This window comes from Miniopterus natalensis, chromosome 18 (genome assembly GCF_054644295.1).
Source record: "Miniopterus natalensis isolate mMinNat1 chromosome 18, mMinNat1.hap1, whole genome shotgun sequence".
Taxonomy (NCBI): Eukaryota; Metazoa; Chordata; class Mammalia; order Chiroptera; family Miniopteridae; genus Miniopterus; species Miniopterus natalensis.
In genome coordinates, this window is record NC_142098.1 from 23,041,677 (window position 1) to 23,057,482 (window position 15,806).

General features: G+C 48.7%; 1 protein-coding gene across 2 annotated transcripts; it reads left to right on the forward strand.

Moving 5' to 3' along the window:
• The first annotated feature begins 476 nt into the window (after positions 1-476).
• On the forward strand, positions 477-15,529 carry CHST6 (carbohydrate sulfotransferase 6). Of its 2 annotated transcripts, none has more exons than XM_016196704.2 (3): positions 477-818; positions 10,575-10,650; positions 11,353-15,529. In XM_016196704.2, exon 3 carries the CDS (start codon positions 11,368-11,370, stop codon positions 12,553-12,555), a length of 1,188 nt encoding a protein of 395 aa, XP_016052190.2. In that variant the 5' UTR covers positions 477-818; positions 10,575-10,650; positions 11,353-11,367; the 3' UTR covers positions 12,556-15,529. The 2 variants fall into 2 exon arrangements, with proteins under 2 accessions (XP_016052190.2, XP_087683477.1); XM_087827351.1 differs by having other exon boundaries at positions 478-844.
• Positions 15,530-15,806: the final 277 nt, after the last annotated feature.

Below are 15,806 nucleotides of genomic sequence, written 5' to 3' on the forward strand. Positions count from 1 at the left end.
GGGAAGCCGGTTTGGATTCCAAGTCACTTCGCTGCGAGGATGCCACCGAGAGCGAGGAAGGGCAAAATTAAGATTTTTTTTCAAAATTTTTTTTTTCCTTCACAAGGGCCTTTTGTGCTCCCGGGAGTCTCCCTTCTCGGGACTGGAGAAGGAGACAACTGTTTTGGTCCCTTAGTGAGATGAGAGGTGACTCTGCTAGCACCCTTTGACATCCTCGTGCAAACAGTGCGCGTCCTGCAGCCCCCGAGAGCCTACCTGTGCCCCCAGTTATCCCGGATCCTCCTGCGCCCGCCCCTGGGCAGCTGCCCCTCCCCCGAGGCGTGGCCCCTCGGACCGTGGCGGGCTGGGTAGCCGGAGCCGGGGGCCAACCGGCTTCTTCCTTCCCTCCCGCCCTGGCTCCCGCCTGCCGGCTCCGGGACCGCAGCCACGTCTGAAAGCTGCTCATTGTGTGCGCTCCGCTCCGAGCCGGCGGCGCGCAGGTAGCGCGGGGCCCCGGGACCGGTACGGGCGGGGACCCTGGGTCGGGAGGAATCTGGTCCTTGTAGTTCCAGGACTCACCCCACCCCAACATGCCATTCTTGTGACGCCTCTCTTTCCCGGGAACTCCTGCCCTGTTCCCAGGTTCCCTCCGCGTTGGGTCCCCAGGTGCCTCCAATATCTTGTATCCGTAAATCCCTCCCATCCCTGGGATCACCGGGTGCCCCTTAGTAACCTTGAGACCGGCCCCTGCGGACTCGCTGCGAAGAGACAGCAGGCTGTGGAGCGCAACTTGGACGAGACGACGGGAAGCCTCTGCGGAGCCTCGGGAGCCGCGCCAGGTCAGCCAAGGACCCCGAGCTTTGGGGTATGTTGGTTCATCCGCTCTCCGCGCGGGTGCCCCCGCCTCGGCGGGCGGGGGGCTGGGCCAGGGGCACAGTTGGAGCGGGGGGGTGGAGGGGTGGGCATTGATTTTGCACCTGGGGGTCGGGTTGGGGGGGAGGAGAGGAGCCGAGGGTGGCTGTCCTATCAGACCGTGCGAAAGGCATCGCTGCCCCAGGCACTAGTTTGAAAGTGTCTTCCTGGGGCTTCAGCTGCCCAGGAAATCACTGCTGGGGTCCCCTTATCTCTTGAAACTTGAGTTTCAAAGGGTGGCTTTAATTTAGATAGCGCTCCAAGGGCTTTTTCCGCGGAATCTTGCGGAAAAGCAGCTTGGTGAGTGGATTTGGAACCGGATCCAGCTGATTTGCGTCTGGCAGCCGCTGTTTGGGCAACAATAGAGACCTTTCTCGGCCTCAGCGGAGGTGGCCCAGCAAATGTTAACCCTCCTTTCTCTTCCCTCTTGTGCCAGAAATATGAGGATGGGCACAGTGAGGCCTACAGAGCAGAAAGGATTTGGCTGCCCTGCAACCGTGAGTGAGGGAGCCAGAGCTAACAGGAACAGTGTGCGGCGCGCCGCCCGCGGGGCTCGCTTGGCTGAGCGTCTCGCGCAGGAAGGTCCCGGTTAGATTCCCAGTCGCGGCCCATACCCAAGTGGCGGGTCTGGTCAGTGTTTCTCTCTCACATCGATGTTTCCCTCTTCTCTCTCCTTCCCTTCTCTTTTCCTGCCTCTTTCTCTAAAATCAATCAACAATAATAATAATAATAAAAGAACAGTGTGTTCAGTGAGCGCTGGCCATGCTAAGGATTAGATTGTTCCATCTACTCCTCTCCAACCCGTACAGTAGGTGCTGTGATAGTCCCTTTACTAGGGAGTCAGCTGAAGCCTAGAGAGCTTAGGAGTGACTTACTCAAAGTCACACCCTCACTGGTTATAGAGGCAGGATTGGAACCCAGTCTGGCTTCAGAAGCCAGGCTTCTGGCCTTTACTCGCTGTTTTATGTTTTGTATGTACATGTTCTGCCCCGGCCTGGCTTTCCACATTCTGTTGCTAGGGCTCTAGGGTCACCTGAACCTGGTTAGACTGTTGTCCGTGAGTTTTCCTTATGAAATCCAAGGATTCCCTTGGATTCATAGAATCTAGTTGTAACCCAGGGTTTGGAACACTCCTGAATAAATACTTGTAAGTGTACTTTGTGCCAGACATTGATCTGAGTGCTTTATAAATATTAACTCATTTAATCGTCAAATCCAGCCTATGCCTTGGATTCTGCAGGGATGGGCAAAAGTAGGTTTACAGTTGTGAGTATGTGAAACAGTTATTTGTGTTGTATTTATTTATTAATTATTGTATTATTTACTTGTATTATGTAAACCTACGTTTGCCCACCCCTGTATTATTTCCCCCATTTTATAGATTAGGAAAGAAAAGGAAAAAAAGCACAGAGAGATTAAGTAATTTGCCCAGGATCACAGTAAATGATCAAGTGTGGGTCACACTATTGGTCACTGTGCTACCTCCCACTCCCTGTGAGGAGACAGACTGGGTCCTGCCCCTGGTCTAGGAAGGGAAGGTAGGTACTGAAATGTATGAACAAGAGCATTCTGGGTAGTGATAATAGCATTAACAATAATTTCTCAATATCACCTAATACTCAGTTCATATTAAAATTTCTCTGCTTACTTTAAAGATACCTTCTTGCGGTTGATTGGTTTGGATCAGAATTCAAACAAGGTCCACAACCTGTTATGTGTTTTGACTTGTTTTCTTTTAAAACACTTCCTGTTTTTATGTCATTGACTTGTAAGAATTATTTACTTTTTAAAAATCAATCAATCAGAAGAAAAGGTTACAAAAATAAACCGGAGAACATCGCAGATTATCTCTGTAATAAAAGGGCTCAGTCAGCACCTGGGGAAACATGGGAATGTGCTAAATGTGCACTCCTTACCTCCATATTGCGTGCATGTTACTAGTGAGAACAGGTGGGAGCCCCAGACTGTAGGGCCCTCCAGCTGTCAGGGTCTATGATTTAGACCAAATTAGGTGCTGTGCAAAGTGTACTTTAAAGATCCCCAAAGCTCAGAGCTAGGGAAAGGGGTTAATGTGTTATCTGCTCTAAAGTTCCCCCAGGGTGACCCTGAGCTGGGGGAGGGGGTCGCTCTCAGGGCTCTTTTTCCAGACTAATTTCCCAATAGGTTATTGCAGGCAAATCTATTTCCTCCAGCAGTATCTGGGCTGTGCAACTCCAGCCTCCCTGACTCTGGCTGATGCCATGCAGTTGCTCATAGGGCAGGCAGAGAGATGGCCAGATGTGCTAGGGCCAGCACATGTTCTGCCATAGCCCAGCCCAGCTCACAGGGCTGAGGGTGGGCATGTGAGCCTTGACACCTATCACTGCATAGAAGGTTATTCATCCCATGCCCCTGTCCTCTGGGTACCACATCAGCTGGGAGGTACATTTGCAGGCACCTCTCTCTCTGCAATGAAAGCTGGAGCAGGCAAACTCCACCCATGCCTCCTTTAACCAACTAAAAAGAACAAATTGATTTTATGATCACCAAAGTAATAAAAGTTTATTGTAGACTATCCGGAAAATGCAGCAAAACACTAACAAGAAAAATCATTACCTGTAATCTAGCCATAGAAAAATAACCACTAATATTCAGCTCTCATCCTTCCAGATTTCCTCCTATACACATTTGTGTATTTTTTATAACAGCTTTACTGAGAAATATTACACATACCTTAAAGTTCAACCTTTTAAAGTATACAATTCACTGGTTTATAATATATTCAGTGTTGTGTGTTAGTCACCTCAAGTTTCATCCATGTTGTAGCATGTGTTGGTGCTTCAATTCTTTTTTATTGCCAGGTAATATTCAGTTATATGGATATATCACATTCACCAATTGCTGGACATTTGAAATGTTTCCACTTTGGGGCCATTATGAATAATGCCATGACAGCTCATAAACTAGTTATTTATTTTTTTATTTAGTCTATTCCTAGAGCTCCAATTGGCTTCAAAAGGCAAATAATTGCACCTTCTACTTAATTGGTATGGTAACATTGTCCTTTTCACTAAATTGTATGACACTCCAAGTCTAGAATTAACTTATTGAGACATTCTTTCTTTGGCTCAATAATACAAAATGGTTGTGTTGTAGGCGACAGGAACGCACTGGGTGTTAGACCTGTGGGGTCAGACTGGACTTGGGTTCAGCAACCTTGGTACTTGGGTTCTGGCTAGTAAAGAATTCGGAGCCAAGACCCGAACTATAAGAGAACATTTATTTAGAAAATCACAGAAGTAGAAGAAGCAATTCCTAGAAGAAATGGGCTTAGGAAACAAGTTCTAGAGGCAAAGGAAGGGCCCTTGGAGCTTGGGATGGAGGAAGCTAATGCTAATGCCCCTGGGAGGGGGGGAAGGAAGGGAAAGACACAGGAGCATGCTCCCAGGAGGGAGAGCCATAAACAAGTTTTTGTGTGGGTATATGTTTTCAGTTCTCTTGGCCAAATACAGAGTGTCCCAAAAATGTATTTGATTTAACTCATTTAATTCCAATGGGTTAAATCTGAAAAGAAACATCAATTGAGCTATCAACTGTTAAAGTGTGTGTACGTTTTGGGGGGACACCCTGTATTTTGGAGTGGAGTTGCTACATCACTTGGTCACTCTGTTTAAACGTTTTGGAGCTGCCAGTTTCCACAGCACCTGCTCCGTTTCCCATTCCCATGGGCAGTGTCCGAGGGGTCCACTTTCTCCTGGTTCTCGCACTTGTTATTGTCTATCGTTTTCATTATAGCCAGCCTAGTGGATGGAAAGTGGGCTCGCATTGTAGTTTTGTTTTGCATTTCTCTAATGACTAAAAATGTCAGGCAACTTTTCATGTGCTTATAGGCTAGCTGTACATCTTTTTTGGAGAAGTTTCTGCTCAAATCCTTTGCCCATTTTAAAATCAGGCTGTCTTTTATTGTGGAGTTGTAACAGCATTTTATATATTCCAGATATAAGTCTTTTGCTGTATATATGATTTGCAAACATTTTCTCCCATCAATCGGTGTCCTTTTATTTTCTTGATATTCATGTATTTTTAACACAGTTGGTATCATACACAATTAACACACTTGGTATGTGTATCTGTGTATGTTTCCTTACTTGTGTTTCTCCACTTGATACTATATAGACAGAAGCTCTAAACTTAGACAACTAGGGTTCAAATTCTTGTCCTCTAGGCAAGTTCCTTAATCTTTCTAAACCTCAGTTTCTTCATCTGTAAAATAGGGAGAAGCATCAGGTCCACTTCATAGGGTGTTGTGAAGATTAAATTGGTTGTTGGGTGGAAAAGGCTCGGCATATAGGAAGCCCTAAATAGATGGTATTTACTGATGGTCCTTGTTCCCACCCCACCATAAACACTCATCTTCCTCCTTTCTCTCTTTCCTCCCTCTCTGCTTTATTTTCTTTTTTCTCGTATTTTCCTCTCCTTTTCTTTTTTCAATGTCTTAACTGATTTCGGAGAGAGGAAGAGAGAGGGGGAGAGAGAGATAGAAACATCAATGATGAGAGTCATTGATCTCTTGCCTCCCTCAGGGCCCCCACTGGGGACTGAGCCGGAAACCCCGGCATGTGCCCTGACCAGGAATCGAACCACCATCTCCCGGATCATAGGTAATGCTCAACTGCTGAGTGATGCCGGCCAGACACGTATTTTACTTTTCTCTTTTCCTCCTTTTCAGCCTTCTTCCTAATGGATGCCCCTCCCCCACTGCCTTGGCCCTGGGGTGACCCTTGATTACCTAGAATCCACTGATCCCGCATCCAGAACTCATTTTCTCTGACCTTTGGGATTCCTGAACAGGGATGGTCTCCAGCTGACGCCAAACTGAGAGAAATCTGAGCCAGGGATTTGTACCTACTATTACATTTCAGTCCCTTAGATTCTTTGCCAGGGCTGGGAGAGGCTGGTGACAGGAGCTGCTGCTGAGTTAAGGGCAGACAGAGTTGGGCTACAAGTCAGTGCTGCCCAGAGAGGTAGATTCCTGGGTTCCAGCTCAGACCCTACCACGGCAAACCATTCCCTGCCCTTACTCAGTTTACCTGTCTGCAAATCCGGCAGAACAATAGCTCCTTCCTATATCTCTCAGGCAAAGAAATAGCCAGGGATGTGTAGGTGTAGAAGGTACTGTAATTTTAAGATGCTCAGCAGAAAGAAATGTGGGATAAGTGGGGAATGACTCCCTTTGGATTTGGATCACAGAGTAATTGATTGCAATCAGCAAATATTATCCTTTACTTGTTCAGTCTTCAGCACCTTCCCCGATATGACACTTACTGTCTTAGTCAGGACTTTGAACTTTTTATTGAAACATATATACAGAAAAGAGTACAGATCATGTAAGTATAACCCTTTGACTTTTCACAAATCAAGCACGCATGTGTAGTTAGCATCCTCATCAAGAACCAGAGCATGACCAGCCCTCCAGAAGCTCTGCCCCCGCTCCTTTATAGTTCTACCCTCACCCCACCCCACCCAGGGGATCCGCTACCTAATCAGAACTCTTGGTAGGAAGTGACAGAAACTCACAGTGTCTTAAGCAAAAACAATATATTTCCCAACTGAGAGGTCCGTGGTGAGTCCTGCACAGCTGTATCCAGATGCTGTCAGCTTGTATGGACTCTTCCTCTTCCTCTGTCTGCTCCGTCTCTTCTGTGTTGGCTTTTCACCCGGGCCAGATCTATGGAAGTCCTCAGATTGGATTTGGGGCTGATATCCATTCCTTAAGCCAGTCGCTGTGGTGCGTGGAGAGTGTGTGGAATATATAGATAAGCCAGGGGGTGGAGGGTCAGCCCCATGCATACCGCATGCACTTTATGTGGGTGAAGGGTGGATCCTCAAAGAGAAATCTAGAGGCTGTTGTCAGAAGGAAGGGGAACAGGTCCTGAGTAGACACAAGCAACCCTGTCTAGTGCACCTCTGCAGAGTCAAGCCCCATACTAGATGCCTTGGAATGGATGCCCACTGGGGAAAAACACAACCCCAGCCTCGGGTTGCTCACAGACACGAAGGGGAGGCCTTGTCGTGCAGGACACTGTGGGGCGTGCCTTGAGGGAGGCACGGATGAGGCGTCTTCGGAGGAAGCTGCGAGGACTCTGGGTGGGAGTCAGGGCTGGGTCCTCACAGTGGCCGAGTAGGGGAGCATGGAACTTGCCCGAGGAGCAGTAACGATCCCAGATCATCTGAGGCATAGGATGCTGTTTAGGAATCATGGGAAGGGAGGTTGGAAAGCAGAAGGCGCCTGGGTAGGAGATTGACATGATGAAATGTGTGGTGTCGGCAGCTCTGGTGGCTCTGTGCCGTATGGATTGGAGGGAGGCCAGGTGGGGGTTTTTGCCAGAATCCAGGAGGGACATATGCATGCCAGGACCATCATGACGCCTCCCATGGCGCTGGGTGACTGGGCCACTCACTCAGACCACCATCCAGTCCCTTCACCTTCTCATGGTTGTGTCTTTAATGTTCCCAACTAGATTTGTCAGCTCTACCATGATAGGATTTACTATAAAATGGACATTGAACCCCCTGGATTGCCTCTTGCTTTTTTCTTTTTTCTCTGCTTCCCATCTTTTACCCATCTTTCTTGTTCTACTTTCTCCATTTCTTCAATTTTATCTTTCAACCCTTCTATTAGAGTTTTAACCTCTAAGGCAGTTTAACTCTGATGGAAACACAGGGTTATTCAAGAAAGGAAACGTACTCTTAGTGTATTATGTACTTCAGCTGTGAACTGTTTTATAAAGTCATAAAATGTAAATTTTGAATATTGACTTAACCAAAACTTATCTTAGGAGGTGAGAGGGGGAAGAAAAGTGTATGGGCACCTCTCTTTCTGTGTGTGTGTATGTGTATAGAGAAGACAAATCCTTACCTTTCATTATAATAACGGACTATAAAATGCCATAAATTGTAACAGTCATAATTGATGCTAAAAAAAAAAAAGAAATAGAAAGAATTAGCAGAAGAAACAGCTAACAAACTTGAAAGCTTTTGTTAAGTGGGATTCTGGAGCAAGAGAATGACTTGTAACTATTTGTCTTTTTAAACTATGTACATTTAAAAGTCTTTTAATATGGTTATTTAAAAATAGGTAATATGTTCTTATGTTCAATTCAGAAGGTACAAAAAAGGATTTACTATAAAATGTCTTTCCCCAGCTTTTTCATTCCCCTTTCAAGGGGAACTGATATGGTCACTCTCTTGTGTAAACTTAAGGCTAACTTATGCTTATTCAAGCTATGTGGATTATTATTATTATCATTACTATTTTAATGCTCACCCAAGGATATGTTTTTATTGATTTTTTTTTTTAGAGAGAGAGGAAAAGAGAGAGAGAGAGAGACATCAATGTGAGAAACGTCGACTGGTTGCCTCTGATGTATTCACCCCGACCAGGGACCAAACCTGCAACCTGGGGATGTGCCCTGACCGGGACTCAAACCTTTTGGTGCACAGGACAACGCTCCAACCAACAGAGCTGCCTGGCCAGGCAAGCTATGTGGATTATTTTGACAAAAATAAATTTCCCAAAGACTATCTTTACAAGACAGCTTCAGTCACTTGAGACAGTGGAAGGTGGTCCTGGGTGTCAGGGTAGAAGAGGGAGCTTTCTATTCTTTCTATGGCCTCTTGTACTTTACTCCCACCCTCCTCCCCTGAAATATAGGGTTATTTTCATCATCATTATCAACACCATCAAAGACTTGGTGGGAGTTGGAGGCAGGGTTGCCTCTGTTGGAGATGTGGGGGATGGAGAATGTCACTTCCTTTTGACTGAGTGGCTCTTGTGCTCCAGTGTGGGGCTGTGTCTGCCAGAGAATAGGACCCCTTATCTAATTTTTCACAAATAAAACACAAGGCCACAATGCCTTCATCTGTACATTTATTATTTTGTGCTACTTCTGTGTGATACCTTTTCCAAAAACTGAACATATAATAAATATATACCTCTAAAAAAGGACTTTAAAAAGGAAAGAATTCATAGGGGAAGGGATAGGCCTTCCAGGATGGGGAACTTCAGTGGGCAAAGGCTTAGGAATGGGACCCACTTCAGAGCCTTGTGTTAGGGGTCTGGCACTTGGATTTAAACCTCTGCTCTGTGCCTTACTAGCTGAGTATTCATTTCTCTGAGCCCACTGCCTCAATTAAAACAGGGTTAATTTCTACCTCCTACAGACTCAGGAAGGGTAAAGTTCAATCACAAAGCTGAAGTACACATCACAGTGCCTGCCTAACAAGTTCTTCCTAACTTTGAACCCTGGGGCTGAACATAAGGCTCCTTATGGGGACCTGGACTTCTCTGGACACCCTGCTTGGCATAGGATGTTTCAACTCCCCTTCCTAGTTCTTGAGTTCCAATAACAGGATCAGATAGCAGTTCCTGTATTGTGAGTCACTTAAGAAGACCTCTGGCTTCCCTGGAGTGCAGGTAACAAACACCTTGGCCTGTGGTCAAGATCCTTCTCTCCAGGGGAGGGCTGGACTGCCAGGGCAGCTGTGTTTGAGCCAAAACATCAGGATCCCGCACTCTGCAGGGACCTCTCGGACTGGAGAGGTCAGAAGTCTGATCCGAAAGTGCCAGGAACTTAGCGATGGAAGTTCTGGGTTGGAGTCCTAGCTTCCTGCTGTCTCTCCAAGCCTTGGGTCCTTTACTTAAAAAACTGAGATCATAATGCCCACCTCAGGGGCCATGGAGATAAATCGTAGAGTGAATGTAAAGCATCTCACACTTGAAATGATTTGTGTCGGCACATAAGATACAAGTTCCCTTCCTCTCCTCCCCTGTTCTCAGGGGAAGCACACCCTCAAGGAGAGGAGATAAGTGCAGAGCAGATGGGTGGCTACTCTTGTCTTTCAGGTTTTCCAGGAGTGGGCATGGGACTCAGGAGGCAGCTCTAGAGTCAGCAGATGGCAGCTGTTGGGCTTCCACCACCCACTCCTGCAGCCTCTCGATAAGGGGAAGGAGCAGAGATGGGATCTGCTCACAATCTAGACCCTGGGTTCTCTCAGTGGTGACATGGACAGGGAGGGTGTTATTAGGGAGCAAATGCTGTGCAAGCAAGGAGGAAACTCCCAAGCCCCTTCCTTCCAAAGCACCTCATCCTTGATCATTGTAGGAGCGACAGGTGCAAAGAGGAGAAAACTCGAGGACCTTGGGGTGTGGGAGGCTCACTGTTCTTTTTGCAGCACAAGCATGACATTTTAAAGATTCACCAAAGGACTCAGGGGTGCTTGGGGGCTAGAGGTGGGCCTGGGAAGTGCTGGATTCCAAGCATAGGTGACTTCAGTGTATCTCATTTAGGTGATCTCCCATGGTTCCTCCCCTCCAGACAGCTCAACACTACAGCAGTAACATGGGGAATAAGTATGGCACCTTACCAAGCCAGCATTCCTCACAACTTTAAGAGGTTAAATGTTATCCCAAAATTACAAAGGAGGAAATTGAGCCTTGGAGAAGTCAAGTCATTTATTTGCCTCAGGTCTCACAGCTCCTAAGTGGCATGGGAGGGACTCAAAGCCAGTCCTCTCTGCTGCACTTAGCCGGAGAGGCAGTCAGTTCACTCATTTGGAAAACTGTATCCAGCACCTGGTACAGCCAGGGGCAGGGTTCTCTTCCCCTGTGGGGCTCTGACCCAGCCTCCCTCCTGCTTTCTCAGGACCTGAAGCCCCTCCAGGCATCTCCCATGGATTTGTGATTGAGGTGGGCAGTTATCCCAGCAGCCCTGGACAGTGGTGAGTAACCTCAGCAGGGAAAGGGCAAGCAGCCGCCAGGGGCCGGACTCCGCTCTCACCTCCTGGCTTCTCTAGCTCCATCCTACCTCTCCCTGAACTTGTTTCTTCTGCAAACTCACAGGCTCCAGAAAGATACCCTCCCTCTGGAGTCCATGCATCCTGCAGCGCTTCCCTCCCCATGGGCGATGGCAGCAGTCGCTGTTCTTTGTCTTTTATTTATTTGTTTACTTTTAGTAACAAAAGTTGTATCAGCTTGTTAAAAAAAAATTCAAACAATGAAGAAGCTCACCGTGTAGAAAATGCAAGTTAATCAGTTACAGGACATTCCCCCTGCCCCCATGCTCATTCCAGTACTCCAGGACCAGTGTTTGGCTAAACAACCTAAAACTGTCTCCCTAAAAGGAATTCTTAACTGAAAGGCAGGAGTATTTTAAATATATATATATATATATATATATTTTTTTTTTTTTTTTTTCTTCAGATAGGGAGGGAGGGAGGAAGAGAGGAAGAAAAGAGAGGAAAAGAGGATTCCCCTTGTACTCTGCCACAGGCCTTTGGCTCTGCATAGACTAGATGGTGGCTTAGGTCTTAACATCACATTCCCAAGGCTGCTCCCTGCAATCACTGGGCAGAAGTCGGGGTGTGGGGTGTGGGATGGGCGAGCGAGCCGTGGTCCCTAACAGCTGAACTCCCCTCCCACAGGCTCCCTGCTGCAGCATGTGGCTGCCACGCGTCTCCAGCACGGCGGTGACCGCGCTCCTGCTGGCGCAGACTGGCCTCCTGCTCTTCCTGGTCTCCCGGCCCAGGCTGACCTCCCCCGCGGGGCGCGAGGACCGCGTGCACGTGCTGGTGCTGTCCTCCTGGCGCTCCGGCTCGTCCTTCGTGGGCCAGCTCTTCAGCCAGCACCCGGACGTCTTCTACCTGATGGAGCCCGCGTGGCACGTGTGGTCTGCCCTGTCGCAGGGCAGTGCGCCCGCGCTGCACATGGCCGTGCGTGACCTGGTGCGCTCGGTGTTCCTGTGCGACATGGACGTGTTCGATGCCTACCTGCCCTGGCGTCGCAACCTCTCGGACCTCTTCCAGTGGGCGGTGAGCCGCGCGCTGTGCTCGCCGCCCGCCTGCAGTGCCTTTCAGCGGGGAGCCATCAGCAGCGAGGCCGTGTGCAAGCCGCTGTGCGCACGGAGGCCCTTCGGCCTGGCCCGGGAGGCCTGCCGCTCCTACAGCCACGTGGTGCTCAAGGAGGTGCGCTTCTTCAACCTGCAGGTGCTGTACCCGCTGCTCGCCGACCCGGCGCTCAACCTCCATATCGTGCACCTGGTGCGCGACCCGCGGGCGGTGCTGCGCTCGCGCGAGCAGACGGCCAAGGCCCTGGCGCGCGACAACGGCATCGTGCTGGGCACCAACGGCACGTGGGTGGAGGCCGACCCAGGCCTGCGCGTGGTGCGGGAGGTGTGCCGCAGCCACGTGCGCATCGCGGAGGCCGCCACCCGCAAGCCGCCGCCCTTCTTGCGTGGCCGCTACCGCCTGGTGCGCTTCGAGGACCTGGCGCGAGCCCCGCTGCCCGAGATCCGCGCGCTCTACGCCTTCGCCGGCCTGAGCCTCACGCCCCAGCTGGAGGCCTGGATCCACAACATCACGCACGGGTCAGGGCCCGGCGCGCGCCGCGAGGCCTTCAAGACCACGTCCAGGGACGCGCTCAACGTCTCCCAGGCCTGGCGCCACGCGCTCTCCTTCGCCAAGATCCGCCGGGTGCAGGAGCTGTGCGCGGGCGCGCTGCAGCTGCTGGGCTACAGGCCCGTGTTTTCCGAGGACGAACAGCGGGACCTCGCCCTAGACCTGGTGTTGCCGCGCGGCCCCAGCAGCTTCAGCTGGGCGTCGTCCACCGACGCGCACCCGGGGGCTTAGCGGAGAGCCCCGGTTTGTGGCGGTGGCCGGGACCAGGAGGAAACTATGGTGGGGAGAGAGCCGGGGCACACCGGGCACAGGCCGGTACTGGAGGGGCCGGGAGTTTGGGAGTCCTGTTTTGTATTAGGAAAGGACTGCGCCCCCAAACTCATTGTTTCTTTATTGGCACTTTTTTATTTTCCTTAAGTTCTTTTCTTGGAGCTGGTTTCCCATCAGGCACATTCTTCATGGAAAGCAAAGCGAGTGCCCCCCTTCCTCTGGGCACTAGGAATAGCTCAGACGACTTGGCTCGTACTCAAACTCTTTCTTTCCCCTCCTCTCTCACCTCCCTTGGGATGATGCATCTTCCAGCAGCTGAGAAGGGTGTCTCCTCCCTGCCTGGGAGTGGAGGGGCACTGTGGTGAGCTGGCCCCTGAAGTCTGCACGTCTCCCCCCACACACCTCAGGCTCCATGCCCCCTCACCCTCCATGTCGCTGGCACCACACTCCATCAAAGCCGTTCACATTTATATCCACCTGTATGTTCAGCAAGAAATCATACTAGATGCCTCTTACCTTGTCTCCCCTTAGCCTCTCTGTGTCCCATCTCCCAGGAGCCCACAGAGCCCCCTCACCTGCCCAGGTAAGGGGAACCTTGGATTTGGCCTGACAGGAAAGATTCTACTACAGAAATAAACATAATTAACTTGTGTGATAGAGATTCGAGTTTACAGCCTGCAGAGTTTAACAAGCAAAATGCAAAAGTGAAGGGACTTGTCCAAGGTCACATGGTAAGAAGGAAGGTGAAAGGAGGAGGAAGGTTTTACTCTGGGGCTGCACTGGGGAGGAGAGAGTGACTGAGGCTTGCAGAGACCTGTCCCCTGGACAAAGATGGGTCAGGTTTTCCCATCTTTTTTGCCCTAGGGAAGAGCAAGCAGCCACAGCTGGAGCCAGAACTTAAGGATACAGGAAATAGTGAGCTCTGGGCCCAGAGTGCGGAATCAAGAGAGCCACCTGGACAAGCCTAGAGGGAGGCAATGAGGAGGAAAGGTGGAGGGAGAGAAGGCTTGGAAGGTCTGGGAGGCAAGCCAGGTGGAGACTGTGCTGGAGCAAGAGATTGGCAGCAGGATCAGTGCCTGGAAGACAGGTTACAGGGTGAATGTAACTGATCAGGCTTGCTATGAGATTGTGGGGGTGTAGTGGTTCTTTCAGGCTGGGCCCTACAGGAAAGCAGAGGAAAATTCCTAACTGCAAATCACAACACCTAGCTCTGGAGCAAAGTTTTATTAAAGGGATGCTGGATGTGTAGAGGGCTTAGTATTGAGCTCAGAAAAATGACTAAGGGTTGGGGGGAGTGGGGAGAAGCTCACAAAACTTCTAGGAAGGTCAAGGCAGCAGATTTGAGATCACACAAATACAATATAGCAAATTCCACTGGGGCACAGAGTTGGTCTGGGAACTGACAATTGCCACCAGAACTACTGTGCTGATTACCTCTGGAAATGAGGGAGCAGCCCTCACTGTTGCCATCACGCACCATGAGGGGTTCTGGAGGGTGCTAGCTTCTGATTCTCAGCCTGGGTGTGGTCTTAGATGGGTGGGACCTGGCTTATGGACCCACATCTTTGTTGCAAAGCAGGCAGGGCAAAGGGCATGTGGCATTTTCTGCTTTTCTTGCAAGAGGCAGTGATAGATTGACCTTGAAGCTGAAGATTCAGGACTCCTCATTGGAGGATTCCATCAAGCTATAAGGCTTCAGGCTCTAGACTGGCCCCTGCTCACAATATCATGGAGAAGGTATTTAAAACCCCGGATTTATTAGCCCTGGCTGGTATTGCTCAGTTGGTTGGGTGACGTCCTGTGTACTGAAAAGTTGCTGGTTCAATTCCAGGTCAGGGCACATGCCCAGGTTGTTGGCTCAATCCCTGGTATGAGGCATGCAGGAGGCAACTGATCAATGTTTCTCTCTTACATTGATTTTTCTCTTTCTGTTTATCTCTGTCTGTCTCCCTCCCTCTCTCCCTCCCCTCCACTCTCTCTAAAACTCAATGGAAACACTATCCTCCAGTGAGGATTAACAACAAAAATTTGAGCTTCTTAACCACTTTCTCTATAGCTTGAAATCAATTCCCTTCTTCCAGAGAGCACTCTTCGTTTGGTTCTAATCTGGCTAGGTGGCTGCTAGGACCACTGCACAGAAGTCAGTTTAACCCTCCTGGTTAAATCTATTTCTTCTACTGCACATCTTTCTCTTTCTTGGTTATTACTCTTTAACTTTACTGGAGTATATACTCAGCTCCCTTACAAAGGGCACATGAAATATATATTTTCTAAGTCCTGAAAGTCTAAATGTTTGGGGTTTTTTTAATCTCTCAATTCACAATTTGACTGGGGATAGAATTCTAAATTCAAGATAACGTTTCTGTCCCTGCAAGTGTGGCTTAGTTGGTTGGGCGTTGTCCTGTATACAGAAAGGTTGCCACTTGGATTCACTCTCAGGGCATGTGACCAGGTTTCAGGGTCAATCCCCAGTAGGGGTCATGTAGGAGGCAGCTGATCCGTGTCTCGTTCTCACATGGATGTCTCCCTCCCTTCCTCTCTCTAAAAATCAATTAAATCTTTTAAAAAAAGATAATGTTTCCTAATGTGATACATGATTGATTGTTATATTACCTTAAAATAATTGGTTTCTTCCATTTCTTATACATTCTGTTAGTCTGGGAAATATACCGAAAGACAGCATTGTTAAATATTTCATGACTTTTTTTTATACTTACTATTTTTGTTTTAGAAAAGTTTCTCGATTTGATGCTAAATCCCAGTTATAGTATTGGAGAAATGGTATTAAAAAGCTCCCAAAACAAAGGCTTTAAAGAGGGAACTCTAATAATCTTGCTAAAGATCTTGAATTAAAAGGAAAATATTATGTATTTTCTATGCACTGCTTTTAAGTTTAAAGGAAATTAAACTTTCAAAAAAATCATTTCCCACCCAATATTGAAGTATTTGCTGCATTGTCTTCCAGCTTCCTTCATTTTGTTGCTGAGCCATCTTATTCTTATTGCCAGATCCATTTTCAATCAACATCTTGGCCCTGGAGTGGCTCAGTGGTTGAGCATCGACTTATGATCCGGGAGAACGCAGTTTAATTCCCCGTCAGGGCACATGCCCTGGTTGTGGGCTCAATCTCCAGTAGGGGACATGAAGGAGGCAGCCTATCAATGATTCTCTCATCATTGACGTTTCTCTCTCTTTCTCTCTCTGAAATTAAT